The following is a 21,641-nucleotide window of genomic DNA, read 5'->3' on the forward strand; positions in this document are numbered from 1 at the left end:
TGACCTCGAAACAATTTTATGTCGTACACGGCGCTCGAAAATCTGTCAGATGTTTTACTATGACTTTGCTAAGCTATGAACCCGCACCGCTTGATGGATTGTCGGAGTATTACGGCTATTGTAGGCAGGAGCCTCGCGGAGTGATACGTACTGTGCTTCAACATAGTATTACAGTATTGTGTGTGTATAACCTCTTTTTAAGTTTTGTGGATATTCTACATGGTTATGCTGAGGATATGTCGGCCAATTTCCACTGGAAATGCCTTTTGGTTAAACTGTCAGCAAGGAATTTGCACTGTTACATTTTTATATAACTTTAATGCACATAAAAAACAGCTGCTTGTTTAAGTGAAAATACATTGACGTTTGTTTTTTTGGGGGTTTTTTGCACTAATAAAGTTGTGGAGTTGTAAAATATTTTGTCTAGTGTCAATTATATCGTCAGTTATATCTTTATCGCAAATTTTCAAATGTATATCGTCATAAATATTTTTGGTTATATCGCCCTGCTCTACTGTATATAATCAAAGTCCATTTAAAGCCATCAGAGCAGCTGAACATTTTTTTAGACTGTTCCTGACTCACAACACAAACACTAATCCTGTGTGTGAAATCACTGCGTACTGAACTGTAACTGTCATTTATTTGCTGTCTGACTTTAGAGAGTAAAACACTAAATATGAACAACATAGAAACACACAGAGTGGAACAACAACATCTACACTTCATATCTTGTACAACAGCAGCTTCACCTGCTGCTCAGATCACACACCTGGAAATCACATATTTACTAACATTTGCTGAGAAATTAATTAATTTAAATTTTGATTCATTTACTTTTGAAAGTTTGCAAAATTATATTACATTAATATTTTCTGCAGCTGAAGAAGAGTCTTAAACACAAAGTGGATCATGTTGAGCCTCCTGTCAGAGTGTTTAGTTTCACCAAAGCAGCTCTCTTTGTACCTGGCTATATCACCATGGTAACAGATGCTGAACACACAGCCTGGTTTAGATCAGGTTATGTTCAGAGTTTCAGATTAAAATCAGCTGTAAGTGCCACATTTTCTCTGATTCTGTTATTTCCAGTCTGCTCTGAGTGTGATGTAGAGTCTCTGCTGAATCAGTACGTGTTATATATACAACCTGTTGATCTGTATCAGTCTGACTAACAGCACTGAATGAAGCCCAGCTGTAAAGTTACAGCAGCACAGTCTGTGTGTCACATGGTCACACAAGTTTACATGTATGCAGCTGCTGATGCAGTGTGAAACAGATGTGGAGCCTAATCTGCTGTTTAGTCCATTTATCACAGAGAAGATCCCACCAATAATATGAACTTCACTTTGATGTGGTGACAAACTAAAGAGGTTTCCTCGTCTCCTTCATCAGATTGTGTGTCAGACCTGAATGCAGCGAGTAACCTTTAATCTTTAAATGGATCAAGGTTAAAGTCTCACAGCTCTAATGTGCAGCTGTCAGCTTACAAATAAACTGCAGCACAGAGCGCTCAAACACATATATTCATTCATTCATTCACTTCATAGATCTTTATCATCCATTCATGTGATCATGTTTCTGACTGATGAAGGTGGCATTCGATTGGTCCATTTGGTGTGGAAGAAGAGACAAATCAAACTCCTCCTTTTATGTGAGTGTGGGCAGAGACTGAAGCTGAGTGAACACAAAGTTTTGAGCCCACATTGTGACAGCTGTTATCTCTGACTGCAGCTTTAGGTTTCATCAAGCCAGCGAACACAAAGAAAGCCTGGTTATGATGAACCTGCTTCATTGTTCAGCCCTCTGTGCAGCAACAGACGCTTGATCCTGTTTTATCTTAAAGTTGATGTGACATGTTCTTGTCCTTTTAACATGGCTGTGTTATTGTTACTGTTTGATTCTTATTAAACATCATTTCATTATTGTCACACAGACAGAAGACTGTCACATGTTTCAAAGTGGAAACTGATTGATTTAGTAAGTCAGACAGTGAAGCTTCAAAAACAGCTCAGCTCTTTCATTTGAATGTTCACGGGACTAAAAACTCAAGTGAGTGTTAACAACAAGTCAGTAAGAAGAAGAAAACATTGAACCCTGATCTTTAGTCAATTTACAACATTAATGTGAAATTAAGGATCAATGTGGATAAAACTAATGTGGCACTATAAAACTGATAGCAGAGAAATATTACATTAAAAATCATAGAACGGAAAATATTTTCACTGTTGATTTCAGTAAGCATCTCATCTTGTGTCGATTTAATCATGTGAAGAACATTTTATTTACCTGAGCTGTGAGATATAAGGCAGACACTGCAGGAAACTCCTCACTTCACTCTCTTCATGTGAGCAGCCTGTCAGCTCCACTTGTTTCTTCTCTGGTTGGAGTTTCAGCACTTCCAGGAGGATGGAGGTCTTTCTCTCTGAGAGGTTTATGGACCAGACAGCAGGAGCTGACTGGAAAACTGACTGTAATGATGGAAGGACACTCAAGCCTGTTTTAGTCTCATAATCCTTCACATCAGAGCACAGATCCAGGAGGAGATCACACCGATATTCCTCCAAATCATCATCACCATCATCATAGCCAACAAAAGGGAATGTATCAAATCGGCACACTGATGATAACAGCTCCAGTATCTTCTCTCCTGTCTGCTGTTCTCTTTCTGCTGCTGCACAGAACAGATTCCCAAAGAACCTGACTTCTTCATCACGATCCTCAAAATCAACACTGGAACAATAAGAAGGAAACATTTAGTGATGATTTGATGTGAGCTGCATAAAAACAACCACACACAATTGATGGACTCCATCTTACTGACTCACAACACAAACACTAATCCTGTGTGTGAAATCACTGCGTACTGAACTGTAACTGTCATTTATTTGCTGTCTGACTTTAGAGAGTAAAACACTAAATATCAACAATATAGAAACACACAGAGTGGAACAACAACATCTACACTTCATATCTTGTACAACAGCAGCTTCACCTGCTGCTCAGATCACACATGTGGAAATCATAATTATTCTACACATGTTCATGTGTTATTAGAGTAAACTGAAACGGATGCTAGTTCATCTGTATAGTAACAATTTGTTTAATTTTTTTACTTGAAGCTGGTGAGCTATTCTACAAAGCAATACCAGTTTTGTCCTTCAGTTTGTCAGTACTTCTAAGAAGTATTAATATTTGCTAGCAAACAGGACCCATACAAACATGATACAATGATTATAGTAACATGATTTGATACATTGCACTGTGACACACCAATTTAATTTACAATTTCTGATCAAATAAACTGTGAAATATATTTTTATAACACAGAAATATGTCACTGAAAAAATTTAAAGATATAAATAGTTCACATATAGTAACAGCTGTTTTCTTTTTTATGAACTTAAATCTGACATGCTATTCAAAAACCCAACAGCAGTGTTGATTTACAGTTTTTCAAAACTAGTATTTAGTATTAATTTGATCTTTCATGATGATGTTTCAACATGACTGTGTTGTTGTTACTAAGCTACAGTTTTTCTAGTAATCACATGATGTCATCATTTTCATACAGGGAGAAGATTATGACATATTTTCAGACTCTTTCGGACAAATAGCCAAATAATAACATCTGTGTTCTCCACACTCTTCTGTGATTCATTTGTTCAGTCACACAGTGACTTTCATTAACTTGGATCAGCTGCTAACGACTCACTGAAACACAACTGATTTTAAACTTTGAAAATATATTAATCAATGTGAGCATCTGGAAACTAACAAATTACTTTTTTATATGAACATGATGAATTGATAACAAGCCTTAATTTTTATGAAGTGATCACACATGTTTAAGATATCAGCCTTCAGGGGAACACAGAACTAAAAATAATAAAACAAACACAGTAGTGTACAGAGAACAATGTTTCCTTCTGAAATTAGACAGAGTACAAATATAACTGAAAAATTACCTGATGTGTGAAAAAAACAAAAATCACAATATCTAAAAACTAAACAAACTCAAAGACAAGAATATTAATTTTAAATCATACAATAACAGTAAACCTTCTGGAATTAAATTTTTTTTTGTACTGTTTGAGTTGATTTACCGCAGCAGCGAAACAATGAAAATGATGAAAAAAACTGTTGTAACTTTCTTTGTTTAAGATGTTATCTGTTCTGACGCAGTGTGAATTGTATGAAGTAGAATTCATTTACCTGAGCTGTGAGATATAAGGCAGACACTGAAGGAAACTCAGTACTTCACTCTCTTCATGTGAGCAGCCTGTCAGCTCCACTTGTTTCTTCTCTGGTTGGAGTTTCAGCACTTCCAGGAGGATGGAGGTCTTTCTCTCTGAGAGGTTTATGGACCAGACTGCAGGAGCTGACTGGAAAACTGACTGTAATAAGTGAAGGACACTCCTGCCTGTTTTAGTCTCATAAGAGTACAGGTCCATGAGGAAGTCACACCACTTCTGTTTAAGAGGACTATTTTTATATCTGCACACTGATGATAACAGCTCCAGTATCTTCTCTCCTGTCTGCTGTTCTCTCTCTGCTGCTGCACAGAACAGATCCCCAAAGAACCTTGTTGTGTCTTCATCTGATGTATTAGTATCAACACTGGAACAATAAGAAGGAAACATTCAGTGATAATTTGATCTGAGCTGCATAAAAACAACCACACACTACTAATGGATGAAATGCTAATTCCACTAATTGACACACAAATCACTTTATCATGTCTGTGTGTTTAATCTGGATGTTTGGTTGCTATTGTTTCTGTCTCTTTAGTAAAATGAAACTATGATAAAAAATTACAGACTGTTTTATTTCTTTGTAAGTCAGAAAACTTAGAACTTTACTTAAGGAGCTCTTTGGAACTGAACCTGACTGGACGCTGACCTGTATACTAAAACTAAATGACTACAAACCAGAGGAAAGTTGAACTTGATGAATGAACTAAAGAAATGAACTAAAGAAAAAACTCTTAAACGTCCCAGAGACACTTTCCTGCATTATCATGTGACAGCTTTTGTCACTTAAATATGAACATTATGTTTGTGCTGTTTACACTTGTCTGTGATGCTCTGTGAAATATTCCCTATTATTTATCAAAAGTTAATATTCACATCAAAAGTTTAAGACCACACCTCCAAAAAAAACCTGTATCCCCGACAAACAGAAATCAAAGGCTGTAAAACAGCCTGTACACTTTAAGCGTTGTTTTCAATAAATTGCATGGTCAAAAAATGTTTTCTCTCTCCCATTTATTCTTGTTGCATGTCTACTTGGAGCCTTGTTAAGATCCAACCATGCAAAAAATTATTTTCTGCCATTTTTCAAGTGGTCTTAAACTTTTGATCAGGACTGCACTTACCAATATTTACTGAGTAAATAATTAATTACATTTTGATCAATTTACTTTTAGAAGTGCTGCTGGAAGATTAAAAAAATAAAAAATTAAGTTAATATTTTTTAAAACTATATTGAGTTAAAACTATATCAAGTTTACCCAATTTCCTTCGGGTCAATCTTCAGGATCAATAAAGTTTTATTGAATTGAATTGAAGTTTTGTTTATGATGTGCTCTGCTGGACGGAAAAAGAATGTTTGCAGCAGAGTGGTGTCATACAATGAGCTTTATGAGTTAGTGTTGCAGAGTGTAGCACGGTGGAAAAGAATGGAGAGAATCCTCCACTAAACATTTGGGTTGCCAGTGCCACTACTTTTTTTTTTTTTTTTTTTTACATGCTTTGGGGTCTGTCGCTGCATCCCAATTCAGGGTCTGCAGCCTTAAACTACGCAGCCTTAACAGTCCACAAGGGCCGCGTACTCAAAGACTGCTAAGGCCTGAAGCGCGAGGCTTCTGAAATGGGATGGTCTAGCATCCGTCACGCTGCCCATGCTGCCTATCAACCGTGATACCAACCGCTGGAAACGTTTCATACAACATTGTTTGACAGAAATGAAGGAGAAAATCTTTTGTTCATTTGTTTGTTTGTTTTTATATGATTGTGTGATTGATAAGTATCTGAGGCTGAGACCACGGGACTGTGCAAACATGATTGTTGGGCTTCATTTCTGAAACGGAACAGTCATTTTATTATATTAACCATAATAGTTATTACAGCAGTGAACTTGAACTCTGTGCCCAATACTGAGCTTCAGTAAAGATTCAAGTTGCAGTTATTTATATTTCCTGTCACCTTAAATCTTCACTCAAAGATTTACTCAAAGATATATATAGATGTATTATATATAAGAGACAAATATTGTTCTTTTATTATGTTGGCATTACTAAATTTGGCTCAGTGCTTACACATATGTGTAAAAAGAAAATGTACAAGCTGTGAAAACTGTTTCTGATAGAATGAAGAGTAGACTGATATATGAAATATTCCTTTATTGGGTGAGAAAATCAGACCATGTCATAACTGCTTTAAGTCATACAGAATAGATATCAGAGCCTTAAACTCGCTGACTTCTGCTAAATGGGTCAAACTGGGCAGAAAGTCTACAAACACATAACATCCTTATAGAATATGATGTAACACTATAGATCAACTTACCTCAGAATATATAAAGCATATAAACAATTACAAACAATTCCAAAATACTCAAAGCTTCATAGAACTGAAACAAACATTTATTTTTAGGTCCATTCTGCTGCTGATACATACTTTAGGTTTCTGAATATTACACTTGTTGCTGCCTTTCATAGTGTGTAACTTGAAGGCCCTGAGTACTTTCTCCCACACTGAAAACACTGCAATGATACAATTATTTGAACATTACCTAATAAGACTGATTCAGGACAGACAGTTATGTTACAGTTTTCTAGCAGTCCTTCACAAACAGGGAACAGTCTGTCTATTCTCTCCATCTGTCAGCTGCTGCTGGCTCTTCCTCCTCCTCTTCCTCACACACTGCTGAGTTTGTCGTGGTGGATCATCAGGGGTGCAAAGCCTCACAGATGATGTGCAGCAGTGGGTCCCTCAGTCTGTCCTCACTCTGGACACTTGCAGTTGTCACACATGGAAATCAAATGTGTGATAAGCTGCAGGATTCAAACACAACTGTGACTTATAAATGAATGTTCATACTTTTGTTACACAATCAGAGAGAAAGAAACAGAGAGAGAGTGCAGGACAGACAGACAGGTTAAAGTCTCAGGTGTTTACACTGCTACGAAACAGCACAAGAGAAGGAGGATTTAGTGTTTGTGTTATTACGAGTGCTAAACAAGAAGAGTTCCCAGATGGTACAGTGGACACATGTGTGACTCCTGTGATTAAAGCATCTTTCTTTCAGCTTAACGAGTGAACCGTCAGCTCGTTCAAACACACGTTAAAGTCCGTTTGGCTCGACACCACCGAACAGAGGCAGCAATAAAACATAGCTAACATTAACAGTGCAGTGAATCCTGGTTGTGCCGTGATATTCAGGACTGCAAACCGAGCAGCATCACTGACTTTCAGCTTGTTGTGTTTGTGGATATATGACTGACTTTAATTATCCACAAAATCATCACAATCTCTGTAAGATTAAGGCCGACTATTGAACGGCGTATATTTTGAAGTAAAGGCTTTAAAGCAAAGCTGACACTGAGAGTACAAACAGCACTAATGTCACATAACTGCCGACATGTGGCCAACAGTAATGTTTTAATGTTCTTCATTATTAAACATTCACACATAAATAAGTGACATCATATTCAGTGCTTACTTTTAAGAGTTTACTCTTTGGCCGCCCCGCTTCAGCCGTCTGCCATTTTTTGGGGGGCAAAATTACCCACACCCACCGCTGCGCTATGAAGTCTGGGATATGTTGGGCCATGAATTCTACACTGCCACATCCTTAAAATTCAAGGAAATGAAGGACGCATTTGAGGGCCGCATTTGGAGCAGCCTTTGAATTGGGACAGCCTTCGTCGCGTCGATGTGACGTAATCGGCCTTAAAATGTCGCCTTTAAGGTTGCAGACCCTGAATTGGGATACACCCCGTGTGTCTTGTGTGAGGTGTGGGCCACACGCATGTGGGAGTGGACTACTCTAATCTAGCTGCCAGCTATTTGGAGTTGAGTACAGGGAGCAGTTGATTGGGAAGGATTGGAGCCCTTGTCTATAAAGGGGAGAGGAAACCTGAAGGGGGGTTGTTGGTTTTTTTTTGGTAGGACACTGTTGCAGCAGGAAAGCCAGTTGATCTTGGAGACTCCAAGCTGAAGAGTGCACATTTTAAAGGAGGTTTTCCCCTTTAAAAATGGGATTTAAGCAGTACTCTGTTACTTCTCTGTCATAAGAAACTTAACCATTGGGTACCTTCGCGTTAACTTTTATCAAGTGGAAAAAAGTTAGCATTCATCCTCCAGCTTCAATGTTGTTATATTATGCTAACATAGCTGTGTATCTAGCCACCACGTAGCACATCATTATATACACTCAACAAAAATATAAACGCAACACCTTTGTTACTGCTCCCATTCCCCATGGGATGGACGTAGAGACCTAAAATTCATTCCAGATACACAATATAACCATCCCTCCCAAACAGTGGTCACAAATCAGTCCAAATGTGTGGTAGTGGGCACATCTGCTATATTGAGATAATCCATCCCACCTCACAGGTGTGCCACATCAGGATGCTGATCTGACATCATGAGTAGTGCACAGGTGTACCTCAGACTGCCCACAACAAAAGGCCACCCTGGAATGTGCAGTTTTTTGCGCTATTGGGGGTCTGGGGACCCAGAACCGGTCAGTATCTGGTGTGACCACCATTTGCCTCATGCAGTGCAACACATCGTCGCATGGAGTCTATCAGATTGTCAATTGTGGCCTGTGGAATGTTGGTCCACTCCACTTCAATGGCTGTGCGAGGTTGTTGGATATTCGTGGGAACTGGTACACGCTGTTGTATACGCCGGTCAAGCACATCCCGAACATGCTCAATGGGTGACATGTCCGGTGAGTATGCTGGCCATGCAAGAACTGGGACATTCTCAGCTGCCATCTGCCCTGAACAATGTGAACCATGATTCATCCGTGAAGCGCACACCTCTCCAACGTGCCAGACGCCATCGAATGTGAGCATTTGCCCACACAAGTCTGTTACGGCGACGAGCTGGAGTCAGGTCAAGACCCTGAACGCCTGGTCAGAGACTTCATCATTTCTTCACTACCAGACACACTGGACCCACTACAGTTCGCTTACCGTCCAAATCGTTCCACAGACGATGCCATCTCTCATCTCCTCCACACATCACTCACTCACTTGGACACTAGAAGGGGGAATTATGTTAAAATGCTCTTCATAGACTACAGCTCTGCATTTAACACCATAATTCCCTCCACACTCACCACCAAGCTGGAGCATCTGGGACTCAGCTCATCTATGTGTCAGTGGATCTCCAACTTCCTAACTGGCAGACCACAGGCAGTAAGGATGGGCGGACATGTCTCAGCCTCCACCACTCTCAGCACTGGAGCCCCCCAGGGGTGTGTTCTGAGCCCCCTGCTGTACTCTTTGTACACATATGACTGTGTGGCCACTACCAGCTCCACCACCATCATCAAGTTTGCTGACGACACCGTCGTGGTGGGCCTGATCTCTGATAACAACGAGACGGCCTACCTGAAGGAGATTAGGAATCTGGAGAACTGGTGCCAGAGGAACAACCTCCTTCTAAACGTCAGTAAGACAAAGGAGCTGATAGTGGACTTCAGCACTAAGCAGGAGAGGAACTACCAGACCCCCGTCATCAACGAGTGCCCAGTGGAGAGAGTGGACAGCTTCAAATACCTCGGAGTTCACATCACGCAGGACCTGTCATGGTCCTGTCACATCAACACCATGGTGAAAAAGGCCCGACAGCGTCTCTACCACCTCAGACGCTTGAGAGACTTCCAACTGCCCTCCAAGGTGCTCAGGAACTTTTACTCGTGCACCATAGAGAGCATCCTGGCGGGAAACATCTTAACCTGGTTCGGGAACAGCACCATGCAGGACAGACGAGCTCTACAGAGGGTTGTGCGGTCAGCTGAGCGCACCATCCGCTCCGAGCTCCCTGACCTGCACTCAATCTACAGCAGGCGGTGCTGGACCAAGGCCAGGAAGATCGTGAAGGACCTCAGCCATCCCAACAACAGACTGTTCTCTCTGTTGAGGTCAGGAAAGCGATTCCGCTCCCTGAAGACCAACACAGAGAGACTGAGGAGGAGCTTCTTCCCGCAGGCGATACGGTCTCTCAATCACACCACCACACAGTACTGACCCACACATATGGTTCTTACACACACACTGGACTTTCTGGACTTTGGTTTTGCACAACACTGGTCACTATATTCTTCATTTCCGGTTAATACTTGTACAGCTGCTGTTATTGTGTATATATTTATTTATATTTAGATTTCTTCATACATTCTTATATAGTTCTATATTGTGTATTGTGTATTTTGTTGTACAGTTATTTTATTTTCAACTTTAATTTATATATTTATCTTTATCTTATTCTTCCCAGTTAAATTTACCCTTCATTCTAATTTGTGTTGTACAGTTATTTCATTTTTAACCTTAATTTATATTTTATTCCTTCCTAGTTAAATTTACCCTTTTTAATTTTTCATATTTATTTCCTTTCTTATTCATAGCCTTTTCCTTTTTTGTTTTCTTTAGGTCACGAGCAGTTGTCCAAGCATTTCACTACATATCGTACTGTGTATGACTGTGTACGTGACAAATAAAAATTTGAATTTGAATTTGAATTTGACCCCGATGAGGACGACGGGCATGCAGTTGAGCGTCCCTGAGACGGTTTCTGACAGTTTGTGCAGAAATTGTTTGGTTGTGCAAACCAATTGTTCCAGCAGCTGTCTGGGTGGCTGGTCTCAGACGATCTTGGAGGTGAACCTGCTGGATGTGGAGGTCCTGGGCTGGTGTGGTTACACGAGGTCTGCGGTTGTGAGGCCGGTTGGATGTGCTGCCATATTCTCTGAAACGCCTGTGGAGACGGCTTATGGTTGAGAAATGAACATTCAATGCACGGGCGACAGATCTGGTTGACATTCCTGCTGTCAGCATGCCAGTTGCACGCTCCCTCATTGCTTGTGGCATCTGTGGCATTTTGCTGTGAGACAAAACTGCACATTCCAGGGTGGCCTTTTGTTGTGGGCAGTCTGAGGTACACCTGTGCACTACTCATGATGTCAGATCAGCATCCTGATGTGGCACACCTGTGAGGTGGGATGGATTATCTCAATATAGCAGATGTGCCCACCACCACACATTTGGACTGATTTGTGACCACTGTTTGGGAGGGATGGTTATATTGTGTATCTGGAATGAATTTTAGGTCTCTACGTCCATCCCATGGGGAATGGGAGCAGTAACAAAGCTGTTGCGTTTATATTTTTGTTGAGTGTACCAGCTAGCCCAACTTCAGTAACCCTACAAACGTCACTGCTGTTTAGTTTCCTGTCTTCATTTATGCCAGAAGTGATAGCAGAGCTGTACGTTTTAATTTTTCAGAAATCCCTCAGTCAGAATGTGGTATGTTAGGTTGGAAATTAGTGAGCTAGCTCCCTGATAATTTCTGACTCCGTTAAATTTCATAAATTCTGTTTTCATGGATGCCTGGATGTTAAACTTCATTGTTACAACTAGTAAAGCAGCCACACTGATCATTTTCCAGGGTATAATTGGCTGTTTTTGACTACTTTTGATTTCACCTCTGCATTTCACCTTTAAAAACTGTTTATCTTGCCTTGTTTGGTATCATTCTGTTCAGCTCAACCTCACGTGTCTGAATTTGGAGTCTTTTTCATTTTGACACACTATAATAGCATAACTGATCTAAATTCAGACAAAAAAGCTTAAAATCTGAGTAGAAAAAGTTATATTTCATACTGTAAAAACCACAAACATGTTTCATAACTTGAAATGCAAATTTAAATTGTACATTTCTAAAAAATTATGCACAAGTTTTGTAAACAAAGTTATATGGTACTATTTACCTAAAAATGCAGCCAATGCCTGAGGCGTTTTTTATATAACCATTTAAAACTATTTACAGAACAATCAGGTGTACTGCATCAAATAAAAACCCAAACAAATTATTTGTGCCACTCCAAAAAATAGTCTGTCCACTATAAGACAGAGGAGCACACCACAGGCCTAAACTTTGCAGGTACAACATGAGGTGTGTCACTTCTCCAGTTTTCCACCTGGAGACAGCGTTTACACTGCAGTCTGCCTTTGGTGGCTTTTTTGGAGCAACTGTGACATTCACCAGTATAACTGACACACAAAACAAAACAACGACTACACTACACACTAACTACACAAGACAACACACCAAGTACACACTCCAAACACGCTAAATGTCACAAATCTCTCACATGTGAAAACTCGCTCTCTCTTTCTTTCGCTCGTTCGCCCTTGCCGGTCAACTCCTAAAACTTCCCCCCTATTCCTAAATAACCAAATGCCACATGTTGCCATTTAATTTTTTGATTGGTCGACATGATACGCTTTAACAGCGATAGGAAAGGGGTGTTTTCTTTTTTTTTTTTTCTTTTGCTCACAAGCGGAGAGTGCTTGCTAGTGCTATCCTTAGAAAACTGCGTTTTCCTTCTGCTGTAAATACCACTGTTTTATTCAGTAAAAACATTGTGAGTATTTTTAATTATAACTCTGGTTTTACGTGGCCTTTCAACACAATTTAAAAACTGGTATATAGTTTGAAGTCTGCACTTTCGATCCAAGTTGAAATGGAGACTGGGTTGCTGCATCGTGTTGCTGTGTCGTCTTAAATTGGGGTCCCAGAGGGTTAAAGATTAAATAATTTCGTTTTAAACTCTCAGTGATGCCTCAGTGTTTGTTTGACTTTGGGACCTGAAGTGGAGTTTGGACCCAGAAATGGCTAATGACGTCAGACTTAAAGACCGGAGAGCAAAGGAGAACAACATTTAGTCTATGTATGTTGTTGGTCAGAGTTTTTTTTCTCTTTAGTTCTGATTAAAAAGTTCTGATTGAAGACACAAAGTTGGGTTTTACTCTTGTGCTTGTTGGGAAATGAGGACACCTTTTGTTTTGATGCTGGTGTACCTCTGTTTAATTATTCCTTTGGATGTCTGATGAGTTACTGAGTTAGCATAGCAAGATAGCCATTAGCTAGGTATAACATAAATTCTGTGTGTTCCTTTAAGTGCTCTATTATCTTGTTTATTTAAAACTAAGAGGTATGTTTTCTTGACTGTAAACAGGTGATAAATATAACAGTGTTTTGTAATTCCCTCATGTAACAGTGAGGTGAATTCTCACAATTCAGTAAGAACTGGATTAATGTGGCTGCTGTTCAAAAAAGACAAGACTGTGTTGATAGCTGTAGATGGAAAATGTTTTAAGGTCCTTTAATTCAGTTTTTTATTTATTGCATTAAGTTGTTATATATGAAGAGATATAGTCACTTGCGGTGATGAAATTATCATGCAACACTGATGCAAAATGGTTTCACTGCCTGAGCAGGGTTTTCTTTTCTGCAGTCTAAAATCGTTCAAGTGCGACACATTAATCCACCTCTGATGAGTCAGGATGCAGGATCTCCAGCTTTGATGCAGCAAAATTTCCAGCCTACTTAGAAGTGATAGCTGCATTAATTCTGGACTGATAATCTTATGAGATCTCCATACAATACATTATCCGGTACTAACAATAACACTACACAGACACCTAAAGTGAGAAGACTGAAATGTTGTGAAATTTCAATATTGTGAAATGTTAAACTGCTGTTTATGGGGTTGTTTCAATAATTGTTTTAACTTTTCTTTTAGCTGTGTGTCAGTTGCTCCTTAGTTTTTACCTAGAGAACATAACCCCAAAGATCCTAACTTACTCTACATTCTGTAGTAGTGAAGTATACTGTGTTACACATGCAGATATGTTTTTAAAGGAAAACATATTTACCTGAGCTGTGAGATATAAGGCAGACACTGAAGGAAACTCCTCAGTTCACTCTCTTCATGTGAGCAGCCTGTCAGCTTCAGTTGTTTCTTCTCTGGTTGGAGTTTCAGCACTTCCAGGAGGATGGAGGTCTTTCTCTCTGAGAGGTTTATGGACCAGACTGCAGGAGCTGAAAATACTGACTGTAATGATGGAAGGACACTCAGGCCTGTTTTAGTTTCACAATCCTTCACATGGGAGAACAGATCCAACAGGAAATCACAGTCTGCACAGGAGCATCTCTCATTAAAAGGGAACGTTCCATGTCTGCACACTGATATTAACAGCTCCAGTATCTTCTCTTCTGGTTGCTGTTCTCTCTCTGCTTCTTCCCATGTCAAATCCGTTTGACTTGAGAGTAAAAATGAAGGAGAGAAACTGGAAGGAAAATTGAACATTTTGTCAGAAGTCAGTTGCATTACAGAAATGTCCATTATCATTTATATAAAACTGTTACATTTCAACATTATTTCATGCAGGGATGTCCTGGTTCATCCCAGAGATTTGGATGTGCAAAGATGCACAAACTGTTGAAGATAAACATGACAACTTGGACCTGTTACATTACCGGCTGTGAGTGAGAATGAGAGATGCATTTAGTGGAATTTTGTTGATTGACCTGACAATAAAAATTTTTTTTGATGATTCACATTTTCCCAACTGTACCTGACATCATGTAAAACTAAAACATTCCCCCTCCAAAAAAGACATTAAGAGGCAAAACTGTGTGCCATAATCAGGGTTAAATAGTGCTGGCATTTTTGTTTTCTTGGCACAACACCCAAACAACTGCAGGTGTCCATAAGTGTTGTTTGCAGTACTTCAGCATCTAGCTAGCCATACTAAAAATGAAAACAGTCACCTTATAAAACATCTGCTTACATCTTGTTGAATTTAGTTCAAAGACCTGTGAATCTCAGACAAGCAGCAGCCCAGATCAGCTAATCACATCACTTCTACACTAAGAAACAACACTAAGAAAATCTACTGGAGCTCTCAATAAAAATTATTCTGAGATGTGATTCTTTTCCCCATCCTGAGCCACTACAATGGATTTTCAGGTCCCACTCCCCCCATGCTGAATACCACTTTAACCTCTTCCCCACTTATTTCTGAAAATAGGCAAAGTTGAATCACTACTTCAACTTTTAATAAAGTATTTTTTTTTAAAAAACAAGTATCTGTACTTCTATTTAAATACATAATTTCTAAACTTTTGCCACCTCTGCTCCAAGCTCTGGCTAGTGTTAGCTTTAGCCACTTACCTTTTTCTACCTTCTATGAACTAGATATGTTTAGCTGGATCAAGGTGTGCTGACTGCCCATTTCATGGTCCTTGGTTGCTGACCCAGTGTTTTGGTTTATGAAATTTTAAGTTATGTTGCTGTTAAATATCTGTTAGTCTGCTACTGAATAGTTTAATTCTTATTTCAATTTTTTTTTTTAACATTTTATGCATTTCCTTTTTCTTAGTTTTGATTTCTTTGTTCCAGTTTGTGTCTCAGTTTGCTTTTCATTCCCCCATCCTGTTATGTCAACTCTTCTGTGCTAAGATCTTGTGTCTGTCTTTACATTTAGTTCTGGTTCTCACTGCTCATTTTTATTTTGGATAGTTACTTGTCTCCAGTGTCTTGTGTTTAGTCTCACTGTGCTTGACTGTGATTACCTGTGTCATGTTATCCAGCTGCTCACTTCCCCCAATTGCCCTCTTGTATATAAACTTAGCAAAGAAGGTAAGGACATTTGTGTTTGGTCAGCTATTTATTTGTTCTCACAATACTTCTTAGTAATAAATTCTGCTGTTGCTGTTGCTGGCCAAATGAAGGTTTCTGAAGCATTGAAGCTTGTATTGAAAAACAGTTCATTACTCGAAGCGTTTCAACACAGTCATCTATGGTGACATCTGGTGGCCAAAAATATGAAAAACAGCTTGAATCTACAACCTTTAATGAACTGCTTCATTATGATTGCCCACTCTACAGAGCTGAATTGACAGCTTCTGTTTTATGACAGTTCTGTCTGGTATCGGGCTGATATGGTGAATAAGGCTTCCTTGTTTAAACATGTACCACGGAGTGCTCTCATTTTCTTTATGACTTCTTGATGTGTTTTTATTAATAGAAATAACAAAAACTCTATATATAACAATGTACAACACAATCTTAAAATAAGTTAGGAGTATGTTTGCTGCCTCCATGTGATTATGTAATTAACCAGTGGGACAGGTACGTTTATAACTTCTATAATTATAAATATAATAATATCTTGTATTTCTTATGTACTTTTTAGACCTGGGAGCAGAATTGCTGATGTACTGGTTTTTATTTAGGAATAGGCAGAGCGTCCTCTTTTCCTGGCTTCATGTCTCTAATTGTGTCACACACCGGTTTGCCATCTCTCACACAAAATTACCAAAACACAGCACAAATCCCGCCATTCAATTCCTTATAAACCATTGAATCAGGTACTGAAGCAGTGATGTGCCAAATGAAGTTCAGAAAACGTTGATCACATAATTCTGTTCAGCTGAAGCAAGCCTCATCACAGTGTTTCTGAAGCACTGTGTTAGGTTTTTTTACCCATGGGCAGGAGCTTCAGCTTCAAACAGGCCATTACCAGCTGTTGGAAAGTCTGTGTGTTTGCTCTTAAATGGTGCCACACTTGTAAGGAAAATGCATTTGTGTGGTGAGCAGCAGAGTTAAGTATGTGTGTTGGAATCATGAAAAAATCTCATTCTTCTACTGACTCTTGTTTGGAGCTTTTGGTTCATCCAGTGCTGACATGCAGGTGCCCAATTCTATTGTAATGTACAACACAGAAGAGCATCTTTTCTTTTCTGTGGTAAATTGCTGTAAAAGCGTAATCTAAATGTTAAAACAAAATCAGAATTTTATAATATACTAAGCTTTGATTAATTTACCTAGTTTACATCACAACACTCTATATGTAGAGTATATCATGTAAAGTACAATTCATTTACCTGAGCTGTGAGATATAAGGCAGACACTGGAGTAAACTCCTCACTTCACTCTTTTCATGTGAGCAGCCTCTCAGCTCCACTTGTTTCTTCTCTGGTTGGAGTTTCAGCACTTCCAGGAGGATGGAGGTCTTTCTCTCTGAGAGGTTTATGGACCAGACTGCAGGAGCTGACTGGAAAACTGACTTTAATGATTGAAGGACACTCCTGCCTGTTTTAATCTCATAGTCCTTCACATGGGAGTACAGATCAAAAAGGAAATCACACCATATCTCTGTCAGAGGGAATGTTTTGTATCTGCACACTGATGATAACAGCTCCAGTATCTTCTCTCCTGTCTGCTGTTCTCTCTCTGCTGCTGCACAGAACAGATTCCCCAAGAACCTGGTTTCTTCTGAAGGCTCTGACAACGGAGGTATGACACTGAAATCATGAGTAAAAAAATGTGACATAGTTTTTAACTAAAAAGAAATATAGTTTTTGAACAGAAAAAGTGATACTATTACAAATTAATGTACATGCAAGATTAATTTCATATGCCATTATTGATGGCTGTTGGCAGAGTGCGGCCAACAGGGGCCCAGTGGGGGCACTGGCCAACTCCCAGATTTTCAATGTGCTACCAGAACTTTTTCTGAAATTTTACACATTTATTTCTTGCAATATGTCCACAGAGTCCTAGTAACAGATTTCTTTCTTTGTCACAGCAACTTATTATTTATCATATAGAAACACAGTTTAACACGTACTGTATTTTCCGCACTATAAGGCGCACTTAAAATCCTTTAATTTTCTCAAAATTCGACAGTGCACCTTATGTATGAATTCTGGTTGTGCTTACTGACCTCAAATAGATTTTGTGTGGTACGCGACGCTCAAATCTGTCAAGAAATGTTTTAGTATGACTTTGCTAAGCTACGAAGCCGCACTGCTTGATGGATTGTCAGAGCATTACGGCTAATGTAGTCAGGCGCCTCCCGGAGTAATCTGTTTCCAAAACTCCATCCTTTCAGGTCCCAAGGTCAAACGAACACTGCAGCATCACTAAAAGTTAAAAACTGTCTAAATTCTTTCATCTTTAATAAAATGATCAGCATTGCTGCTTTACCAGGTGCAACAATTAAGTTTAACATCCAGGCATCTATGAAAACAGAATTTATTAAATTTAACTGTGTTAGAAGTTAGCAGGAAGTTAGCAGAAAGTTAGCTCGCTAGCTTTCACCTAAACATGATATAGCATGTTCTGAATGAAAGATTTCTGAAAACGTTAAAACGTACAACACTGCTATCACTTCCAACACAAATGAAGACACAAAACTAAACAGCAGTGACTTTTGCAGGGTTACTGAATTTGGACTAGCTGGTATATAATGATGTGCTACGTGATCGCTAGCGACACAGTTATGTTAGCATAACATAAACACAGTGAAGCTGGTGGATGAATGCTAACTTTTTTCCACTCAAAGGGAAGGGTTCCCGATGGTTTGGGACAAATGCAATCGCATGGCAGGATGTTTTAAACGGACCAAACTTCAGTCAGGAAAACAACTGAGATAATCCATCCACAATACGAGGTTAGTCATTAATATACTGCAACAACATGGGAATAGAGCAGCTGCGAGACAATTCAGCATTAATGAATCAATGGTACAGAAGTGGAGGAAGCAAGAACAACAAGTTGAATAAAGTTTGACATATCTGACTGTTTTGTTTCACTTAATGCGCCTTATGTCGTGGTCCTGAGTCTGACGACTCAGTGTTTTGTAGTGATGTGCGGATCGATACTGAAATGTTGATTCCTCCGATACCAGTCATTTATGTTCTAGAATCGATTCTCACATTAAAATACTGATATTTTAGTAATTTAGGGTAAATTTGTAGTTTAACATTAACAGGAACACAGTGGAAAGAACCTATTTCATTCGCATTGTCTACATTGGAAGGAACTACTTCCTCTTCCGCCTTTCATAGTCATGTGCAAAATACGGCTGTATAAATGTGTCGCAGCCCCTTGGCGTGCGCACTCACAACAATGGCTGAGCGTAATTGGAGTCATGTGCGGACGTATTTTACATCCACAAACAGCCGAGACGTGGTTTGCGATACATGTGGCAAGAAAATGAGGTGTTGTGGTAACACCACAAAGTTGTCAAACACCTCAGAGTAAATCCTATCACAGAATATGACGAGCGTATGTTGGGGCGAACTGAAGAGGAGGAGTGGACAGGGACAGGTGCTGCTAGGGCGAGACGGACGTCTCTCACGGAGCCCTTCAGTGCTGCAGGCAGGCAAGGTGTTCAAATAGCGCACAACTTCAGGTTTTTTATTTCTATATGATGAACTTTGCATTATTAAGTGATAAGAACAAGCAATCTGATGTCCTGTAATCATTATGACGCTATAATTTGAGATACAATAAAAGACACAATAAATAAAATACGTTTTTGTACCCTCCTGTCTCCCATCCCTTGATTACTGCTTTGTGTATTTAAGCCCTGTGTGTTCTCCTGCCTGTTGCCGGTTTGTCTGCATTAATCCCCTCCATCATCCTGAGTGGTTTCCCTGCATCTGTCTGTGTCTCTCTGTCCTTCACCCCATTTGGTTATCATTTTAGGTTTGCTCTTTAGTTTTCCCAGTTTAGGTTTCCTCAGTTGCTTCTCATACCCCCACTGCCTGTTGCTGTCTTTTTGCCACTTTGAAAATAAACATTCACTCATATCATCCGTCCTTTTCCTGCGTTTTGGGTCCTTTAATAATTCCACACGGTTCATCCCACGAGCCGTGACACCTTATAATCCGTTGCGCCTTATGTATGAAAACAGATCCGTTCATCGACAGTGCGCCTTATGGTTCAAAAAATATGGTAACTTATTAACACTAACAGAAATGTGAATTTAACTGGCATGGTCCACTTAAGATCAAAGTGGGCTTATGTGGCCCATATTGTGAAATAAATTTGACAACTCTGACATAAATTAGAAAAATGTCATTCATTTACCTGAGCTGTGAGATATAAGGCAGACACTGCAGGAAACTCCTCACTTCACTCTCTTCATGTGAGCAGCCTGTCAGCTCCACTTGTTTCTTCTCTGGTTGGAGTTTCAGCACTTCCAGGAGGATGGAGGTCTTTCTCTCTGAGAGGTTTATGGACCAGACTGCAGGAGCTGACTGGAAAACTGGCTGTAATGATAGAAGGACTCTGAAAGCCATTTCAAAGTCACTGGAGTAGAGGTCCAGTAGGAAATCACACCATATTTCTCTAAGAGGAAATCCTTTATATGTGCACACTAATATTAACAGCTCCAGTATCTTGTCTCTTGTCCAGTGTTCTCTCTCTGCTGCTGCACAGATCAGATGGCCAAATAACCGGATTTCTTCTGAGAATTCAGGAACAACACTGAAATGAAAGAATGGACCTTAAGATATGGATTTTTAACAGACAGAGCAAAACATCTGCTTAAACAGTACAAAATGTGTTTATTTATTTTACACACTAGAAAAATGTACAATGGTGCAATTTCTTTAATTTAAGAATAATTAAATAAAAAAACAAAAACAAACACACATTGCAAAGACAATAATTTACCTGAGCTGTGAGATATAAGGCAGACACTGAAGGAAACTCCTCAGTTCACTCTCTTCACCTGACCAAGCTATGAGACTCAGTTGTTTCTTCTCTGGTTGGAGTTTCAGCACTTCCAGGAGGATGGAGGTCTTTCTCTCTGAGAGGTTTATGAACCAGACTGCAGGAGCTGACTGGAAAACTGACTGTAATGATGGAAGGACACTCAAGCCTGTTTTCGTTGTATAATAGTACAGGTCCATTAGGAAATCACACCATATCTCCTGCAGAGGGAGATTTTTATATGTGCACACTGATGATAACAGCTCCAGTTTCTTCTCTCCTGTCTGCTGTTCTCTCTCTGCTGCTGCACAGAACAGATCCCCAAAGAACCTGACTGCTTCTGATGATTCTGATGATGTAGTACTAAAACTGAAATCAAGAATATCAGCACATTTCATGAAAACTGTAGTATGAAAGTGAGTTGAAATATTTCATGCTTCTAGTATGACATTTCGTACCTTGTTCTGTTAACCCGAAATGCTGAAGTACATCAAAGAGACTCTTATGAAAACATAAAAGCATAAAAGCTAATACTTTACCTGAGCTGTGAGATATACGGCAGACACTGAAGGAAAGTCCTCCCTTCATTTTCCTCATGTGACCAGCCTGTGAGATTCAGCTGTTTCTTCTCTGGTTGGAGTTCCAGCACTTCCAGGAGGATGGAGGTCTTTCTCTCTGAGAGGTTTATGGACCAGACTGCAGGAGTTGATTTGAAAACTGACCACAAGGGTGGAAGGACACTCAAGCCCCTTTCAAGCACACTGGGGTAGAGGTCAAGTAGAAGATCACACCACTTCTGTTTAAGAGTGAATGTTTGATAGCTGCACATTGATGATAACAGCTCCAGTATCTTCTCTCCTGTCTGCTGTTCTCTCTCTGCTGCTGCACAGAACAGATTCACAAAGAACCTGGTTTCTTCTGAAGGTTGTGAAGCCTGAGGCTTGAAACTGAAATTAAGCAATATATATATGTTTTCAATGACAATCTGATAGCTTCTTTAGATGATGTTAATGTTCTTGGAATATTTAAATCTGCATAAGGAAAAA

The 21,641-nt window shown here is 39.4% G+C and overlaps 1 protein-coding gene across 1 annotated transcript in view; it reads right to left on the minus strand.

The window, feature by feature from the left end:
• The window catches only part of LOC147301742 (uncharacterized), a 61,833-nt gene that overhangs the window by 23,596 nt on the left and 16,596 nt on the right, over positions 1–21,641 (minus strand). Inside the window, exons 8-14 of the mRNA XM_086282387.1 lie at positions 21,135–21,542; positions 20,557–20,964; positions 19,969–20,367; positions 16,974–17,393; positions 13,958–14,371; positions 4,213–4,617; positions 2,287–2,730 (exon numbers count right to left, since the gene is read on the minus strand). Coding sequence (XP_086138513.1) covers positions 2,287–2,730; positions 4,213–4,617; positions 13,958–14,371; positions 16,974–17,393; positions 19,969–20,367; positions 20,557–20,964; positions 21,135–21,542 — 2,898 coding nt within the window. The remainder of the gene's footprint in view (positions 1–2,286; positions 2,731–4,212; positions 4,618–13,957; positions 14,372–16,973; positions 17,394–19,968; positions 20,368–20,556; positions 20,965–21,134; positions 21,543–21,641) is intronic.

The sequence above is a fragment of the Aulonocara sp. 'chitande type north' Nkhata Bay genome, linkage group LG23 (genome assembly GCF_057382095.1).
Source record: "Aulonocara sp. 'chitande type north' Nkhata Bay isolate Kocher_YH1m ecotype deep benthic linkage group LG23, A_spYH_male_GT1.1, whole genome shotgun sequence".
NCBI classification, from domain to species: domain Eukaryota; kingdom Metazoa; phylum Chordata; class Actinopteri; order Cichliformes; family Cichlidae; genus Aulonocara; species Aulonocara sp. 'chitande type north' Nkhata Bay.